Source organism: Scyliorhinus canicula, chromosome 6 (genome assembly GCF_902713615.1).
Source record: "Scyliorhinus canicula chromosome 6, sScyCan1.1, whole genome shotgun sequence".
Taxonomy (NCBI): Eukaryota; Metazoa; Chordata; class Chondrichthyes; order Carcharhiniformes; family Scyliorhinidae; genus Scyliorhinus; species Scyliorhinus canicula.
The window spans coordinates 185,241,725-185,261,724 of NC_052151.1; the positions used below are offsets into that span (position 1 = coordinate 185,241,725).

A 20,000-nucleotide genomic window follows, 5' to 3' on the forward strand; every position below is an offset into this window, starting at 1 on the left:
AGTGCAGAAAATGGGACTAAGTGCAGCCTTGGCGGGGGCCTTCCTCACCGAGGCCAAGAAATAATAGTGGGTTTGTTCTCGGTACTACCTGCACTGGGAAATACCAGGCTAATAGTGCCCAATATGGGATTCTGTTTCAGCTCCGTTAAATCCCGCCCAATGTTTTAAATACTAATTATGGTTTTTTTTAGACAGTTGTAGGCCAGGATTTTCTTTTGGATTCTCTTGATCTGCTGACATGGACTGGTAGAATCCCAGCAAAATTGGTCAAGTGGATAAATGTAGCCGTTTATGCCTTTAGGGTTTCTGCAGAATTTACGGTGGTTGGTCAGGAGAACACGTGGAAATTCCTTCACCCAGTCCCACAGCATCTTAAGAATAGTTTTGTGTAGCTTTAATGGTGCAACACTGAGCTGATTTCAGGAAGGAAAGAACCAAAGCATTCAAGAAAATCCGCAATCACAGAAGCTACACCAGAAACTGCAACAGCTGATTACGTCCCGGTGTAGATTTCACAGACAGCAAACTACTTCATCATGCACAAGGTGGGCCTTTTAAAATGAGGGAAAAAAAGCACTTTGGAAAGACCGACAAGTCACATGTTTCCTTTTGGATGCTGAAAGAAGATGAAATGAATGAAGAAGAATGAATGTTGGTGGAAAGACCATGGGCATTAGCGAGAGACAGCTCTGAAGTTAAGTGAACGCTAGAACTCAGAGGTCACAGGATGTACAAAAGAAGTGCTCAGCAGAAGTGTAGAAAAAATCTCAGCTATTTTCTAGCGTTGCAGCTCGAAAGCAACGGGGCTTCAACAGGGCCTCTTTTTCAGGATTCAACCTTTTAAATATTCTTTTGCATAGATCCCAGAATTCAGATTGCTCCCACCAATAATATTACACTTATGCAAACTACTGATTGCTGTTAAAACTCCTCGTTATTAACCAATTAAAGCTGTCAAATCCTCCAAACTCCCTCTGACCCCAAATTAATGTTGAATAGCCTGTAGCCACTCTGTTTTCAATACAAAGTGGTTTTACCAGGTTAACTTCAGATACTGAATATTTATTTCCAGCAATGAATCTTCAAAATCAGATTAGTGAAGATTGCCGTCATTGCATCTTTTGGCTTAATGCACCTTTGTGAAAGACAATCTAAGATTGTCAGGGGAATTCCAGAAGAATGTTTGAAGTTCATCATTTCTCACGTTTAGGTTTCACATTACAAACGACTATGTAAGAGAATGAAAAAAAAACATTTGGAATCCTGAAAAACAGCACAAAATCCTTCCCAGAATTTTCCAAGCATCAAAGGTTTGCCACAGCCCTCGCTAAGACAGCTAACTAAACTCAAGGTCAAAGCAGCGTAGAGCAGATTGACCACTACCAACAGTTGTTTCTTAGATTGGGAGTACTTCACCGTACTATACCTCTGGAGATGGGATTCGGCGTTCAGGGGATTCTGGTGACTTATAAGGACTTGATGTTTTGCTGTTTGTCAACCATGGTTTATCATAATTGCGGATTAAATGTTGGGGTGTCTGTATGAAACAAGGATACATTGAAAATGAATGGAAATTAAGACAATAAAATAAAATGAGCAGGAATAAACAGTGTCATGGAGGAGGAAATGTAAGTATGGAGGAGTAAAAATTAAAAAACACAATGATGATGATCCCCTCTGTGACTCCACTCAAATGAAGAGTCAAAAGTGAGATGGATTAGTAAAGCAATCTATGACATCCAACAAGCGTTTAGCTCCCTGTAAATTATTGGGTTATAGCGAATGCACACTTTCAAATTCTTCACAACCAATTCCTGACACAAAAACTGAAATCCGGACCATGTGTTAAGACAACTACAGCAGTGTAATTAGACAATCAGCAATGTAATAAAATAGCAGGTTAAAAGGGAGATTGCTACAACAATGCAATTAAGCAACATACCAGCTGTTGAACAGACGAACTGGGTTAAAATAACTGGCTTGCTAAAATATAGTGATTGCAGGATACACTTGAAATTAATTGTGCTGTGCAACCTTACCTTAGGAGGAGTACTTGTAGTAGCGGGTGGAACCGATACACTCTGACTGGCACTGGAGGTTGACCGGTTGGGAGAAGCGGCCCTCGACGATGGCCGTGACCTCCGACCCCGTGATCGGAAGGCAGCCATGGACTGACCAGGTGTCTCGGGAAGCATGAACTTCTCGCGCAGTTCAACATTCGTTCGGCCCTTGGCTTGAAAAAAAGAGGTGAAACTCCAGTTCAATTTCAAATCATTGGTTTTGCCACAATCCAGCATCAAACTTGCAATGACAAGGTGAAGTGTGGAAATAAAAAGTGTACAGGAGGACAAAAAAGGTGGTAACAGAATGATGAAACAATACTAAAATCTGAATTGATAGCCTATCCATACCAGCAACAGAACTTGCGACAGCAGCACTGAGCATTTGGGCTGGTGTATGTATGCAGCATGACATGAATTAGCCCAGCAAAATTCAGAAAACTTAAATGGAAATTAAAAATAAAAATTCTGATAGTATCAAAGGAATCAGTTCAGTTTCATGTTGTGAACTATGCAAGAGTTCAGACTCCATTAACATCATGCAGTCAGTTTAAGGAAGCCCAGGGACCCACTAAAACAAACCCAACTCCAAATAACTTGTGCAGAAGCTCAAAACAGCACACCACACTTTCAGGCAGAACAGATAGTTACATTCCACTTAGGAGGATGCTACAATATCAGACAAGGTGACCACTTACTTGCAGTGAGTATTACTGCGGGTAAAAGAAAAAAGTCATGTAAGCAAATTCACATGCATTTCAAAATGGGCGATCATTCTGTATTTGGTTAAAAAAAACTAAAAGCGCATTGGATTACAGTTCTCTTTTTAAAAAAACACGAAAAGCCTGCTGTAAGCTGCTAGGAGGGTTAAGCCATACAGAATAGGAAAGCACACAGGGAAAGGAAAAGAGACAGAGGATTGCCAACCTATAGGAGACTGACTGGTAATTGAAGAGTTTGATTCCGAACGCAACATTTTACTCCCATGATGATGAACTAGAAGAAATGATAAAGGGATCGCATCACATCAAAGGAAATGGAGAAGAAACTTTTTGTAGGAAATAGGACCAAGCACAGGACTGATAAAACCAATATGTGAGAGATCATTTAAACTCCATTTAACATATAAATAAACTAATAATTATTCCATGGTACTCAAGTTATTTGTACAACAAAAGTGTCTATTCTTGTTTATACATAAATATTTTCAATTAAACTTTTTTGTGTTGTATTTGTTTAAAAGCATTCAATTCACCCTCGCCCCTCCCCCACCCCCTCCCTCAGTACCCTTCCCCTCAGTCAAGTTGGTGACTCTTGATGTGCTATAAGGCAAGGCAACACTTGTTATGTTCACTCAAATGGACATTCTTTGCGTTTGAGCTCGGACTGAGTGGGTCAACTGGCTAACACATGTGGATAAGCCCGATCCATTCCACACGCAAGCAGTTTCAAGGAAAGGTCACTAGACAGCGACCTGACTGATTCTTTCCCCCACCATGGCCCGCTATGGCTGACGTCAATTCTAATGCCTGAACAATAAGCAGCGCTGCCAGGCCTGCAACCTTAGTTCTGAAATCTCACTGAATTAAAGATTGACATTCAGCTCACTGCGAAATCTCATGAGAAATGTCATCAGGTCTTCAAAAAGAAACTATGTTGTTTTAATTTTCTTCCACAATTTACTAGTTGTAAAAAATATTGGAGACGGGCCCTTTGACTGAATCATTCAGTCAGGTAACCAAGAGTCTGTGACATTACTAACATGGATTGACGATTAGCTGTCAGACAGAAGGCAGAGAGTTGGGATAAAAGGTTCTTTTTCGGAATGGCAACCGGTGACAAGTGGTGTCCCGCAGGGTTCAGTGTTGGGGCCACAGCTGTTCTCTTTATATATTAACGATCTAGATGACGGAACTGGGGGCATTCTGGCCAAGTTTGCCGATGATACAAAGATAGGTGGAGGGGCAGGTAGTATTGAGGAGGTGGGGAGGCTGCAGAAAGATTTAGACAGTTTAGGAGAATGGTCCAAGAAGTGGCTGATGAAATTCAACGTGGGCAAGTGCGAGGTCTTGCACTTTGGAAAAAAGAATAGAGGCATGGACTATTTTCTAAACGGTGACAAAATTCATAATGCTAAAGTGCAAAGGGACTTGGGAGTCCTAGTCCAGGATTCTCTAAAGGTAAACTTGCAGGTTGAGTCCGTAATTAAGAAAGCAAATGTAATGTTGTCATTTATCTCAAGAGGCTTGGAATATAAAAGCAGGGATGTACTTCTGAGGCTTTATAAAGCACTAGTTAGGCCCCATTTAGAATACTGTGAGCAATTTTGGGCCCCACACCTCAGGAAGGACATACTGGCACTGGAGCGGGTCCAGCGGAGATTCACACGGATGATCCCAGGAATGGTAGGCCTAACATACGATGAACGTCTGAGGATCGTGGGATTATATTCATTGGAGTTTAGGAGGTTGAGGGGAGATCTAATAGAAACTTACAAGATAATGAATGGCTTGGATAGGATGGACGTAGGGAAGTTGTTTCCATTAGCAGGGGAGACTAGGACGCGGGGGCACAGCCTTAGAATAAAAGGGAGTCACTTTAGAACAGAGATGAGGAGAAATTTCTTCAGCCAGAGAGTGGTAGGGCTGTGGAATTCATTGCCACAGAGGGCGGTGGAGGCCGGGACATTGAGTGTCTTTAAGACAGAAATTGATAAATTCTTGATTTCTCGAGGAATTAAGGGCTATGGGGAGAGAGCGGGTAAATGGAGTTGAAATCAACCATGATTGAATGGTGGAGTGGACTCGATGGGCCGAATGGCCTTACTTCCGCTCCTATGTCTTATGGTCTTATGGTCTTATTACACGTGGTGAAGGAGGGTGGGTGCATCATGTGAATGGGCTAGCTTGAGAGACCAATAGTAGGATTGTAGAGGTGGAATGGTGGAGAAAATAAATTATGAGCGGAAACCTCCAAAACTACATCTAGCTAGAGCCAGCAACGGTACATTACTCACCGGTTCATTACTGACACCTGCTTCATGCCACATTTGCCTGTGAGTAAATCTCTTGTAATATGTAAATGGCTAAAAATTCCATTAACAGAGAGGCAAGCGTATGATTATCTTGTGGAGGTTATTACACCCCGTATAAAAGCTAGTGCTGTTGAAACAGGTACAGCCAATCAAACTATATTTCGCAACTTACCTCTGCAGGGATCATTTTTCACCAAGAACTCATCAAGCGCCATCCAGCCTCCTCCAACACGAACCATGACTGTACTGCGCAGGATGCGAACTAGGCGCAACTGCTGCGAGTCACCAAACTGCAATAAAAGGGCAGCAAGAACCACTTCAGCAGCAAATTCATTTGTAGAGTGAGAATTAAAATAATATTTGTAGTGATTTTCTATTCCAACCAGTAATCATTGTTTTACATCAAACATTTAACTTTTGCAGTTGCAAGCCTTATTTTTTGCCCGGTTTACATAGCTGAGTTGAAAGGATAGAGAACTATTAAAAGGACAGGAGCAGCGGAGATTGATACTTTTATCCCCAATAATCAAAAATAAGCCATTGGACAACAGACTGGAAAAGGTTCTCCGTGTCCAACTAGTTTAAATTTGGAAAGCCACAAAGCAGTAACTATTGGCCTTTAGCACACAGCACAACAGGTAAAACACACCAGACATTTATGTTGTTCTGTACCTGATTTCCCAGGAAGAACTAAGTCATGGAAGAAATATGAAGAAAAAGAAAATTAGTCACAACAGCTTTGGTTTTCAAATAAACACTGTTTTTCAATGATTGATGCAAAATTGAAGATGCGATTTCCAGGGGTTGGATTCTCCAGTCCCCCAGGCGCTGTTTCTCTGCGGTGCACCTTTGGCAGGCGGCAGGATTCTACACACCGTCACTTGGCAGTGGCATTTCCAATTGAAGCCACCCCATGCTACCGGGAAACCCACGGGCGGGGGTGTGCTGCCAACAAGAGAATCCCTAAGGCTGCAGAATTCCAGCCCCACTTTTTGTACAAGGCAAATAGGCCAGTACAGATCCTGCTGAGGCACGTGGTGACATTCCTATATTGTAACAGGGTACTTATCTGTTCTTATTTTTTTGATCATTTGGTTTTTGTTTGCTTTCTTCCCTTCTTTTCTGAGATAGTGATTTATCTGGGCTGCAATTCCGCAGATGGTGCCAGACTGTCCAAGGCCTCATTCGAGGGATCAGTTCTGCATGAAGCCAGACAATAATGGTTGTGCCAAGTATCACCGATGATCTCATTGTCACTGGACACATAAACAGGTATCCAGCATAAGTCACTGGATAGCTATCAGGTGTTGCAACCTCAGTTGATTTCTCACCTTGTCTTTCTCATCCAGGAAATACAAACCCAATTGAGATTGGCTCAGCACAGCATGGGCGAGAAACTCCATGACAAGGTACTACACAGGGTGGGGCATTTTACCACGCGCATTAATTAACTCAAACACATTTCAAAGAGAGATGAATGTGATTTTTTTTCCCCCACTGCCACCTGATTGGAAAATTACAATGCAGAATTGTTATCTACTTCTATACCTCAACAACAAAGGGCAATCAAAAGAAAATCTTGATTAACTTTGTTAGTATGATTTAGCAGTACCTTTCAGACAATACAGGTTAAATCTGGCAGGGCTCATAAAATGATAATACCAGATGTATTGTAAGTTTACAAAACTTTCAAGCAGTTTCAAGTAACCTTCCTCCGGTTATTCCTGGCATTTGGAAGCAATATAGTGATATTGCATCAAGCAAGGAAATATTAGGCTCTGGCAATGATTATAATCATTGCTCACATTACCAAGTACAAAGTAGAACCCCACATTCACAGCTTGTTACACCAGTCTACTAATGGTGAAATTTCTATGCAAATATGCATTGAGAACAGTACAATGAAAGTCCTTTTTTGTATTAATAATTGCAGGAAAGTACTGTATATGTAAGGAGTACAAGACAACTCTTTTTCAGCTGGCCCAATTGCAAAACTTGTGCCACAGTACTGTATAATTACTGTACAAGATGGTGGTACAAAATGACACGCGCTATATAACTGGAACATTTATGTAGCTGTAGAGTTTACAATTTCTGTAATTAAGAGATTTTCAAAGAATTTTGTGAATAATGATATTGGATGGGATTTACCAAGCAACCCGCTGCCGTGTTTTGCGTTGGTGGGAGGTGGCCTGCCATTGACCGGGTCTTCTGGTCCTGCCATTGACAAGGAGGTTGCCCATTGAATGCAAGCCTTGCCACTGAGAAACCTGTGGTGGGGATGGGTTGTGAGCAGGACCAGAGGATTCCGCCCGGCGTGAAAGTCCGGAAAACTTTGCCCATTATATTTAACACAAAAAGCAAAAAAACAACAAAACGTGTCGGTTATATATAAACGAAAACACTGTGGTTGCTGGAAAGCGATCTGAAACGTTAACTCTGTTTTTACTTCTCCACACATCAGCATCAGGTTGGGAGAGTGGTTAATAAATCATAAAGTACAAAAGCAAGGAAGAAAAACCTCAGTTGCCGCATTATGTCCAGCAGTCCTTGGACACCACACTTTAGGAAGAATGTGAAGCATTAGAAAGAGTGCAGAAAAGATTCACAAAAATGACTCTGGGGATGAGAAACATCAGCCACGCAGACAGATTGAAGAAGCCAGGACTGTTTTCCTTGGAGAAGGCTGAGAGGTGTTCCACATCTTTCCGATGCCTCACAAGATCTGGATAGATCGCAAGGCGTAAAGACTGCCGGAAAGCCCACGGGCAGCCTCTCCCAGGATTTACTGGCTGCGCCGCGCTCTCGCTTGAGCGCAACATGGCCGGTAGATTGCGCCCACAGAAAAACTAGATATCTGAAATAGGATGAAACCATTCTGATGAAAGGTCACGCCCATAACCCAACTTTTCTCCCTCAGAGGTTGATTAATTTTCCCCAGTGTGCCGGCTTTAATTAACAAATTACAACAATGTAAATTTACTCAGTAAATTTGAAGTAAGTAACTAGAAACTGTTTCCATTAACAGGAAGTAGGTAATCAGAGAACGTGGATTTAAGGTTATTGACAAAAGTGGAGGAGAATTTGATTTATGAGTCGTGCTATGGAATGTACTACATGAAATGGTGGTGGAGGTAGGTTCAATTCAATCTTTCACAAGCAAGTTGGATAAATAATTTCAAAGGTCATGCAGGGCTACAGGGAAAGAGCAGGGGAACTAATAGGGAGTTCTTTCAAAGTGCCAGCACAGAGAATATGGGTCGAAGAGTCTCTTTTTTCACTGTATGAATCTAGAGTCGTACCACAATGAGCTGATTACACAAGCAAAGTGAATTAAGAAAAAAAAAACAAGGGCAGCACGGTGGCCTAGTGGTTAGCACAGCTGCCTCACGGCCCTGAGGTCCCAGGTTCAATCCCGGCTCTGGGTCACCGTCCGTGTGGAGTTTGCACATTCTCCCCGTGTCTGCGTGGGTTTCAACCCCACAACCCACAAATGTGCAGAGTAGGTGGATTGGCCAAGCTAAATTACCCCTTAATGGGAAAAAAAATCGGGTAATCTAAATTTTTTAAAAAAGAAAAAAAAACAAGACTTTAATTCCATTTTTCCTGCAGAGTTTTGACCTTCCTTGCTTTATAATGTTCTTCAACAGCTTTTCCCACTTTAATTATAATCGTGAAGCTCTGTTGAATTGTGGTGAGTGATTAATTATTTACTGCTACGAGGAAAGGTTAGATGTCAATTTGAAAAGATTAATGGGTGTTTTCAGAGTCTCTATTTAGGGGTTATTCTCCCTTGCTCCGAAGGTATGAATTCCTGCAGAATTATATTCCAGGGCTGTTAGGTCACCTGTGCCATCCAAACACTTAAAATTTGTGCCTCTGCCCACTTAATCCTAGAAACAGACAGAAGCCAAACCTTTTCTTAACAAAATATTGACTATGAATAAAAAAAAATAGATTTGACATTTTTAAAGGCGCCCTCGATATCAGCAACGTTTCATTGTTTTAATTTACGCCCAATATTTCTTTAAATACAGCTTCGTCACCATCTAAATCTGTAGCAGCTGGCACTTACCTTGAATTTATGTTTAGATTGTTTCCAGATTAAAGCTGATTACTTGCTGCTATCAGTTCGTAATGTAAATGTTTAGTCATTTCCTTCTACAACTCTGACATTCAAATATGATTGCCATTTAGAATGCAAGATAAGAATAACACTGCTTTAGTTGGAAGGTTTCTGCATTCACAGACTTACTGGCTAGGCATTAACTGAAGCTACCGTTTGCCTCTAATTTGATCTTCAACAATCCAAAGAGCTGAAGCTTACATTTTTCAAAGTCGAACAGATTATTGCTCAGAATCAGCCTGAGGTATGGAAAAGATTCCAACACTCACCCGGTATTTGTTCTCCCCTATCTGCTCCACCTGAAACCTTTTTGCACATTTACATTTTGCTACTTGCCGTGTCACCTACAATGAAGAACAAAGTGAGGCAGCATTAGAAGGTTGACATTGAAAGCACCTCAGCGCATTGTAAAGATCACACAGAGGAGCACTAGAAGTTAAATCAGATCAAATATCAGAACTCGAGTTAAAAAAAATTAACAGATGGATTTCTTTAAAGATCAGAAAGGGGCTGACTCTCAGAATTAACTAAAACCTTCCTGTATCAAGTGTCGAGTCATTCCAGGATGCAAAGTTTAGATTCTATGCACAATCATAGCATACCTCATCCTCTATTTTGTCAGCATCTGTAAGAGGCTTGTAAGCATCCTTGTTTGGATGAAGGGCTGCCACAAACTCGTAATAATCAATGTAGCCATCGCCATCTCGATCAAATATGTCTGCCACCGCACTCATCTCCAGCCGACTTGTAGGAAACTCTACAGAACAATGCAGTAAAAAAAATACCATTTCGTTAAATATTGTTACAATGTTCTTCCTCCAAGTTAAACCTATGAACATAATTAAATTACGATATAACAGCACAACAGATACCATTTCTTTAATTATTAACTTTCTACCAGCTCAAGACTTAGCAAGATTCAGTCTCCCCGATGGTTCAACACATGGAATTGTACAGGGCCCGATATGGCAACAAGGTCATTAAATTCGATCCCCAGTATGTGCTGATCAATCAGATGTCAACCAAGGTGGCAGAGGCATATTAAAAATAATCTCAGTGTCCGTGGGCTAAGAGAAAGATAAAGGTCAACTGGGACATTCACTCTTGAATGTATCAGATGGCCCTTGCTGGAAAATATGTACAAATGTGTGTGTAAGCACGTCGTGTATGTGACAGTGTCAAGTGAGGGAAAATCAGATCCAATTGTGGCGAACAGCAATCAGGTAAATTGGAAGGTCACAAATAAATGAGAAACAGCAAAACAAACTTTTACTCAAGTTTTATATTCACAACAGATTATCAGGCTAAAGAGGAGCTGGCATCCAAGACAAGAGGGAGGGAATTTGACACAAACATTCAAAGTGATGACATAGAAGTGAACCGGTTGGAAATCAGCAGCTGGCCAGCTATCATCCATGGAAAGGATAAACTATGGCCGGAATTCTCCAGCTGTTGGGATTTTCTGTTCCCGCCATCAGCGCGCCCCCTCCCGCACATGGGATGTCTTCAATGGGAAATCCCATTGACAGCAGCTGGAACAGAGAATCCCGCCGCCAGCAAACAGCGCGCCGTTGAGAAACACGCAGCCGGGGGACAGGAGAATCCAGCCCCATATTTCAGCTGTTTATCCGTCATTAGGAAGCGTTCATTTTCCGTTTTTGTCCGAGATTTTCACTTGCTTCGTTATTACTTGCATTCAAAATTTCAAGGGGTTTTGATTAAATTAAACAAAATAAACTGCTTCCATTGGATGGCGAGTCATTAGCTAATGGCCTAAAACACAAGATTAGCAGCACAATGACAAAAGGTTACGACGAGAGGGATTTGTCAGGGTGTAGAATATCCTACCAGGGGCGGAAGAGGAATATACCTTGGTGAGGAAATCTTTCCCTCTTTTTCTGCCGCACAGCAGTATGTTAGAGTATGCTACATAAATCAAATGGTTGATGTACCGGAATATGATTCTAAGTGGCTTGGGAAACATAGAGGCTTCTGTTTCAGGAGACACTGTAAGGGATTCTTCAACACTCACTTGAGGAGAGGATTCCATCAATAAATTCTTGTCTTGTGATCTTCCCGTCCTGATCTTTGTCAATGCGCCTGAAGAAGTCCATTACCCTGGACTTCTTGTGATTCATCCATCGCATGTACCTCTTTCGCCAAACATCAAAGTCAAAGTTGGCAAACTCCCTCAGCTTTAAGAGAAACAAGGTCACAATAAACTTCCAGAAAACGTTACTTTTGAACAAAATATATAATCTCAGTAAGATTGCTGACCAAAGTTTAATGGGAAGGTCCACAAATCAGCACCTTCCCCCTTCCCTCTCTGGATTAAAAATAAAATCACACGCACAAATACCCCAGAAAGATTTGGATGAATAACAACTGTTTGAGATACTATTAGAAATCCAAAGCAAATTCTAGTAGGAGCAGGTTAAAACATGACTTTAAAAATTCTTTAAATATCTACAACACAGAAGTATTTAAATTTATAATCTTGCATTATGAAGGAAACAGTTGGTTTACCAAATAAAGTAAGCAAGCCCAACAAAACATTTTAATTGCGCACTTATATAAACATTAAAATGTTCCAGTTGCATGATTAGACATTTAGTATGAATAACTAAACCCGATTATTTGCCAGTTGTAATCTTTGAGAAAGTTCTGCATACATAAATTAGAGGGAAAAAATTCACTCATTGGAAAGTTATCATGGTGGTATGTCTGTGCTGATATAGTTTGCACAACATGTAATGTTCGTTGGAAAACACTGCACATAATCCAGAAAAGCAAGCCATATTCAGGATTTATACAATTCTCCTTAAAAAAATGCAATGATAAAGCTCAGAGAAAAACATCCAGATGCTCCGCCTAATGTTTATTTGGTTAAAAACAAGGAGTTCCCCATGTGGTGTATTTGGTAAAATACAGGAGGGATCCTTATGGTTCATTTGGCAAAATCCACAGTCTATTTCAAGGGGCTGGTTTAGCACACTGGGCTAAAGAGCTGGCTTGTAATGCAGAACAAGGCAGCAGCACGGGTTCAATTCCTGTACCGGCCTCCCCGAACAGGTGCCGGAATGTGGCGACTAGGGGCTTTTCACAGTAACTTCATTGAAGCCTACTTGTGACAATAAGCGATTATTATTGTTATTAACATGCAACAAGTTACTGAAGCAAAAATAGTTTTCACCATCCTGAAGAAATGATGCCATTTCCACAGTGAAAAGTGTGGATTTTACATCAGAGGGAATATCATCAATTGCATTCCTTTGTCAATGTAAAACCTTCAAAACGGTTTTATTCCATTTGACTGTTCATAGACTTAATAGAAATATACACGTTGTCCTGTCATTTAATTTTTCAAATTACATGTTTGTAAAACGTTTACCTCCTCCAGTCTATCGAGTGCATCATTGAGTTTCCGTCTTCTGTCTAGGGCCAACAACCAGACCTGCTGCCACTTACTAACGAGGAGGTTAGCACGGGGATTTTTTGACTCAATGGTCTGTGTGGCTGGTGAATACAGAGCCCGTGCTGGGAATCTTTTCCCTACAAGAGAAGTCACATCACACTGTCAATATGGTTTAGTGGTAGGATGATTTCAATATGGGATCTGGCTTGTTGCTTACATTTGGAAAGCGGGACCTCAGCTATTCACCATTATCATGGACCCCCAATCCCCACCCAGCAAATAATAAACTTGGAAGATATGAGTCCCACAAAATTAAACTTCAAAGGAACAGACCAGCACTAAAACAATCCCAACAAATCCATACATGGCAAAGATGTAATTTTCAGAGGTACTTACTTCACAAAGTTTTGAGAACTCAGTTTATTTTTTATTTTTATTTTATAAATTTAGAGTAACCAATGATTTTTTTTCCCAATTAAGGGGGCAATTTAGCATGGCCAATCCATCTAGCCGGCACTCTCAATATGGGCAGCGCGGTAGCATTGTGGATAGCGCAATTGCTTCACAGCTCCAGGGTCCCAGGTTCGATTCCAGCTTGGGTCAATGCCTGCGCGGAGTCTGCACATCCTCTCCGTGTGTGCGTGGGTTTCCTCCGGGTGGCTCCAGTTTCCTCCCACAGTCCAAAGATGTGCAGGTTAGGTGGATTGGCTAAAGGGATAGGTTGGGACCCTGACTCTAGGTAGGGTATCCTTTCAAAGGGACTCAATGGGCTGAATGGCCTCTTCTGCACTGTATTGAATATATGATTCTAACAAATAAAATCTGACGATATGAGATTCCACACTTACATTTATCAGTGCCAGAGAGGTTGAGAGGTGCTAATGAACACTTATCATATCATTAAAAGAGGATTCAGACTTGAAATGACAAGAATTCGACTTTCTGTGAGAAGTTAAGTCTATATTTAATGCCCACATACAGCAACAGCAGGCCATTCAATACATTCCAATGACGACCCAAACAGGTGCTGCTTTCACAAAGCTAAAGGCAGAGTGGCACAACTGGGACATCAATTTGGCTTTAGTCTCTGCATCTTGTTTGGAGTTGCTATGCAATTTAAATAAAGACAATCATTAAATTCACTGTTATACTCTAACAGGAAACTTCTGGCCCGTTATTCCAAGGTCCACATTACTTTCAAGCCCAAAATGAAAATAATTGAACACAAGCAATGCTACAATATGAGATTATTTAGATGGAAACTTGATCAACACTTACTTGACCTTCCTTTATCTATGACAGGAATTTGGGACGTAATCTGGGTTGGTTCCACAGCTTTCCTCTTGTATGTTTTTGTTACTTTATCCACATCCGGCTGTTTTCGGGTCATTTCTTCCACAAAAGTCTAGGGTTAAAAGTATTGTATTTATGAATGATGTGGAGATGCCGGCGTTGGACTGGGGTGAGCACAGTAAGAAGTCTTACAACACCAGGTTAAAGTCCAACAGGTTTGTTTCAAACACTAGCTTTCGGAGCACTGCTCCTTCCTCAGGTGAATGAAGAGATAGATTCCAGAAACATATATATGGACAAAGTCAAAGATGCAAGACAATGCTTTGAATGCGAGCATTTGCAGGTAATTAAGTCTTTACAGATCCAGAGAGAGGGGTAATCCCAGGTTAAAGAGGCGTGAATTGTCTCAAACCAGGACAGTTGGTAGGATTTTGCAAGCCCAGGGCAGATGGTGGGTGGTGAATGTAATGCGACATGAATCTAAGGTCCCGGTTGAGGCCGTACCCATGTGTGGAGAACTTGGCTATAGGTTTCTGTTTGGTGATTCTGCGTTGTTGCACATCCTGAAGACCGCCTTGCAGAACGCTTACCTGGAGATAAGAAGCTGAATGCCCTTGACTGCTGAAGTGTTCTCCGACTGGAAGGGAAAATTCCTCCTGGCGATTGTCGCATGATGTCTGTTCATCGGCGTTATCGCTGAGTACGCCACACACCATTGGTCCGGCCTCAGGACGTCATCGGAGGCCCTCCCCCAATGCTCCACCCCAGACGGCATGGGACACATGTGCTCACAGTTTGCGGGGACCTCGTGTGGCGGCGGCGGACTGTGTCCAGCGCGGTCACAGTCGGAGGGGGGGCTGTTCCACTGGCCAGGGGGGCTTCGGTGGGGGGGACGTGTGGGGGATGGTCTGGGGGCGGCGAGGGGGATTACGGGGGGGCACTATCTGGCAGGCCGGCACCATGTTACGCAGCCACAGACCCAGCAAGTATCCGTCCATATCTGCAGGTAAAGCTGGAGCTTTACGTGGTGGAATTGCTAGCCCCCACCGGGCAGAGCATCGATGCGGGGGCGGCAGCGCCACCCTTTCTGGTCGTAAGACTAGAACATGCTCCGGACATAGCCTTAAAATTGGAGAATCCAGCTGATAATATTTCTATTTTTCCTGAAATGTTAACTTTGTTTCTTTCCCCAATTTCTGCCATTATCTGCTGAGTACTTTAAGCATTTTATGCACAGCACCGGGAGTATTTTATCTTTATAAGATTACACTTTGGAAGCAGCTGCACTTCAACAGCTCGTCCAAGAGGTTAGTCTTCACACATGAGCCTAAATGGTGATTGCTGCCACTCGATCTGGTCACAGGGAATGGGAGTTAATGCATTATATATCTAAGCCAAATCTTGCTCTTATTCAACATCCACACACACACCTGTTCCAACAAACATGCCTGCAAAATAATTATGAGGAGGCGCTTTCACAGATTTTGCCCCTCCAATTCAGGGGTGCCGACCACACGACTGAGCACAGTCTAAGTTCCAAAGCTCTCACATTCTTGAACTGCATGTCTTAGTTTCACTTTACAGTGAACTTTCCAGTATAATAAATGAAGAAGAATGCTACATTGTGTCATCCGGGTAAAATGTATATCAATTGTTATACTCTTTTCTAAATGTCCAGCGTAGGCACCTGAATATAATTACATGAACAAGCTCAGATTCCTATATTATTATGTATCTGGGAATACATTCTTGCTGGTCTGCGTCACATGATGTGATGTCAGCAGAGTGTTTATGAGGGCTTTCGGCAGATCACCATCTTGATTGTATTAAGTAACGCCCTTAATAAACCTCTCATTGGGCGCGATTCTCCGCTGCCCAGGTCGGGTGGGAGAATCGCGGGAGGTCCGCTCTCACATCTCCCGCGATTCTCCCACCCCCCTCCCCCCCCTCCCCCCAAATGGCATGTTGTGTTTTGCGACACGCCGCTCGGAGAATCGCAGGCCGCCGTTTTTCATGGCGGCCCGCGATTCACCGACCCCGATGGGCCAAGCGGCCTGCCATTCGCGACCGTTTCACGACGGCGGCAACCACACCTGGTCGCTGCCGTCGTGAAAACGGCGTGATATGCCCGTTTGGGGCTTATGGTGCGCCTAGAGGGGAATGAGCATCACGACTGTGCTCGGGAAGGGTCAGGCCCGCGATCGGTGCCCACCGATCGTCGGGCCAGCGTCTCAATCGGACACACTATTTCCCCTCCGCCGGCCCGCAAGATCACGCCGCCACGTCTTGTGGGCGGCTATGGGGAAGACGGCAACCGCGCATGCGCGGGTTGGCGCCGGCCAACCTGCGCATGCGCAGCTGACGTCAGTAGGCGCGTCAGCCGCATCATTTTCGGCGCGCCGGGCCTTGACGCCAGCGACAAGGCCCGGCGGCGGAGTCTCCCGGCACGGCCCTCCTATCTCCCCGGGGAGGGGAGAATAGGGGGCCGGGAGAGGCCTCCGACGCCGTCGTGAACTTCTCCGGGTTTCACAACGGCGTTGGGCCTTTGGGAAAATTTCGCCCCTTGTGTTTTACAAGAATCCAGAATGTGGAAATCCAACAAAGTTTATATACCAAATTTCAGTGGCAATTACCTGGTGCTCAGCGATAAGTGTTTTGACTTCTTCAATCTCCTGTGGAAGTGGTTCTTGATCTCTCTGAGTGAGTATTGTCTCTGCCCCATGTAACCAACCTAACAGGTTCTCCAGTAACTCCTGATTAGCAATAACATCGGCGAGAGCTGCTTCAAGTCGTAGTTGATGCTGTTTGGCCCAGGCAGTCACCTAATAGTTTACATAAAAGCAAAACATCAACGCAAAATCTCTCAAGTTTGAAAAATCATTTGGAAAGGCACACTTTTCTTTCTTGCTCTTTTGCACCAGCATCAACAAGCCAACGTGCTTTGATTTTGGAAAGCTTGGAGTCTGGTGCAATGTATAACACAAGAATGGAAGTGGAAATCACCATTTCGCATATCAGCCTTTTAGGCCCACAAACTGCAGCAGTGACTGATTATGTTGTTAGGCACTCCTGCAATCCCTAAAGGTTGGGAATTGTCTTTATCGCAAATCTGCCTCTGTTATAGTTCCCCCATTGTGGTGATTAATGCAACATTAACTGCCTGGAGGGTGGGGGTAAAGAATATGTCTTCACTGCCACAGTTCACAACACAACAAGCTTATTTTCTTGGCCGACAAGGAGAAGGGAATAGCTTTTTCAAAGATTCAGTGTCAAATCGCCCCACATCACTCCTTCACACATCACAGCAGCATGCTGAAAGAGCAGCGCTGTGAGGTGTCTGGGAGCTGAATTCTCCCTCCGTGTACCCGAACAGGTGCCGGAATGTGGCGACTCAGGGATTTTCACAGTAGCTTCACTGCAGTGTTAATGTAAGACTACTTGTGACAATAAAGATTATTTTATTCTTATTATTCATACAAAGGCTTGGGTGGAAAAAAATGAAGAAAAGCAAAAGCTAGAACTTGAAACGCAGACACATCACTGGCAGGGAGAGACCGAGAGGTGTAGGGCAGGAATTTCTCTTTTCAGCCTCCCTATTTTGGGGATTGATTGCGCTCACCTCCCCAAATTACAAAAAATGGGATTGCTACCAATGATGTCCACAATGGGACAATAATCCTGGGTTGTGGGTGGGGTGTGTAAAACGGACAGACAATCCCATACTGAAAACTGTCTTTTAATTGCATGTATAGCATAACACATGCATGCTTGATTATTTGCATATATTCTTTTTTTAAAACATATATATATACCTACACATGAATATTATATACACTTGTATTAAAGGAATACATTGCAACTAATGAGTTAATGTATTCCAGAATATTTTAGTGACTCAAGACTATAAAAGTAAATTTTTGCCTAGCACACTTAAAAATGATTTCAAATGTAGACAGCTCTTCAATTACATCTCTATTTGAAATTAGTCACCTCTTCAAATCTGGCCCGGATTATTGTGATCCAATGCTTGATGGTTGTGATGGAGTCTGGGTGGCAGATTGATAGGATTGCCTCTCCCATACCCACTGCAAAATTCAGTTCAATCATCTTCTCTTCCAGTTTCCTCACAAACTCCTTTAAAAAAAATAAGAGCAAGAGTCAAGTCAGTCATCGGTGCCCAGATTAAAATCTGCTGTGATACCACCAGCGGCACTCATCAATAAAACACTTTGGAATCCAGGTTCTGCATGCTTGGAAAAAATACAATAATCTATAAAGATGCAGAAGGCCAAATTTAGAAACAAGTTTCAGTGTTTAGATCATTTCCAGCTCAGTGTGTCAACCTCTTGAGCATTAAAAATCTAGACTGACACGCCAGGAAAGGAGTGCTGCACTTTTGAAGCTCCGCAGTGGGACAAGACAATAAACCAAAGCCCCATCTGCCCTCTTAGATGGACATTAAATGCCCTGCAGCACATCTTCAAAGTACACGGGCAGGGGAGTTCTCCCCAGGATCCTGGTCAATATGTATCCCTCAACCAATGCCCTTAAAACAATTAATTAATCATCATCACATTGCCATTTGTGGACTCTTGCTATGCACAAACTGACTGCCGTGTTTTCTGACACTAACAATGACTACACTTTGAAAAAGAAAGTACTTATTTGGCTGTGGAACTCTTTGCTGAGTTGTGAGGGCTCTGTACAAATGCAAACATTTCTTTCTGCTGTCAGTCTTTTTTCACTAGTTTTATTCACCTCTTCAAGTTGTGGGCCTGAATTTTTACAAGGAGTAATACTAGCATTGGCAGGATGGGTCAAATGGCCTTCTTCTGTTCTGTAAGATTCTCTGATTCAGTGCTCCGTGCAATCATAGCCACCATTAGTTATGTGCAATGTTGCTGTACTACCTACTTTGACAGACTCACACCATATTGGGTAACTTTTTCAAAAATTGAGCGGTCAAAGCTCCTTTTTTTAAGATCAGGATATTATTTAACCGATTACTTACAAAACCAGCCCAAAGTTCAGACAATTTTCTGTCAGATTGCCCGTTTTGCCCACTCGTATTGCAATTTTTTCTTCAAAATCCAATGAGTTATTCGCATCTCAGCTTTGCTGTACAGCGGCAAGTGGAAATCTGACAGAGAGAAGGATTATGTACCTTGTCGAGTGTGCTAATAAGGGCATCGGATTCACAAACTGGCTTTACTGAAGCAAATATTCTTTTTAAAAGAATCGTAAATAATTCAACCTCAGCAAATTCACTCAGGCTGATATTCAATCAAACCTTGGACTAAGAGCAAACAGTTTGGGTTACAAACATCAAGACACGGCATTGCAAAGCTCATGTGGTACCACCTGCCCATCCATTTCTGCTGTTGCTAATCAGTCAAAACCTTTCAAACTATTTCTCCCTCACCAACAGCATGATAGAACTGGCTGATGTTTTCAAAGGTACAAAAAAACTGGGTGTGCACACGGACTGTGAATGGATAAAGAAACAATGCTTCGTTTTCCAAAACTTGGAAACCTCCAAAAGATTAAACAAGAAATGGGCGGCCCAATGGTCAGCACTGCTGCCTCACAGCACCCAGGGACCCAGGTTCAATACTGGCCTTGGGTGACTGTGTGGAGTTTGCACATTCTCCCCCTTTCTGCGTGGGTTTCCTCCAGGTGCTCCAGTTTCCTCCCAAGGTCCAAAACGTGAAAGTTATGAGGATGTGGTGGGGGAGTGGGTCGAGGTAGGGTGCTCTTTCAGAGGGTCAGTGCAGACTCAAAGGGCTGAATGGCCTCCTTCTGCACTGTAGTGGTTCTATGATTCTAAGTGAGCTTTATTACCGGCAGGCATAAGGGTGTCAGATTCTAAACCAAATACAAACATCCTTCACCGGAACTGAAAAACACTGTTAATTGATCCAGACCGCTGAAAGACCTCACCTGCCCCACGTGGAGGACCAACTCCCACAGGCCCACTCTATACTCAGTGTAGGCAAAAAAAAGAAAAGCTGCAAGTAATCAGGTCAGGCAGCATCTGGGTCCTGGCTATGCTTGACTTTTTGTGGAATACAT

The 20,000-nt window shown here is 42.7% G+C and overlaps 1 protein-coding gene and 1 long non-coding RNA gene across 11 annotated transcripts in view; one reads left to right on the forward strand and one right to left on the reverse strand.

Moving 5' to 3' along the window:
* LOC119967745 overlaps nt 1-20,000 on the forward strand; it is a 320,884-nt gene that overhangs the window by 279,636 nt on the left and 21,248 nt on the right. For 2 of the 3 annotated variants that reach the window (XR_005461057.1, XR_005461058.1), the window contains exons 3-4: nt 6,444-6,503; nt 8,123-8,228. This is a non-coding gene — a long non-coding RNA (uncharacterized LOC119967745). Of the gene's footprint in view, nt 1-6,274; nt 6,367-6,443; nt 6,504-8,122; nt 8,229-20,000 lie in introns of those variants that run through there. The other variant, XR_005461059.1, reaches the window with a different exon arrangement.
* The window catches only part of dst (dystonin), a 665,214-nt gene that overhangs the window by 9,102 nt on the left and 636,112 nt on the right, over nt 1-20,000 (reverse strand). For 4 of the 8 annotated variants that reach the window (XM_038800634.1, XM_038800633.1, XM_038800636.1 and 1 more), the window contains 12 exons: nt 17,919-18,062; nt 16,562-16,750; nt 13,914-14,040; nt 12,612-12,772; nt 11,253-11,415; nt 9,823-9,977; nt 9,490-9,564; nt 5,767-5,784; nt 5,267-5,384; nt 2,988-3,056; nt 2,040-2,233; nt 1,427-1,537 (listed from right to left, as the gene is read on the reverse strand). In XM_038800634.1, the coding sequence (XP_038656562.1) occupies nt 1,427-1,537; nt 2,040-2,233; nt 2,988-3,056; nt 5,267-5,384; nt 5,767-5,784; nt 9,490-9,564; nt 9,823-9,977; nt 11,253-11,415; nt 12,612-12,772; nt 13,914-14,040; nt 16,562-16,750; nt 17,919-18,062 (1,524 nt within the window). Of the gene's footprint in view, nt 1-1,426; nt 1,538-2,039; nt 2,234-2,758; nt 2,774-2,987; nt 3,057-5,266; nt 5,385-5,766; nt 5,785-9,489; nt 9,565-9,822; nt 9,978-11,252; nt 11,416-12,611; nt 12,773-13,913; nt 14,041-16,561; nt 16,751-17,918; nt 18,063-20,000 lie in introns of all 8 variants that reach the window. The other 4 variants (XM_038800637.1, XM_038800638.1, XM_038800631.1 and 1 more) reach the window with 3 other exon arrangements.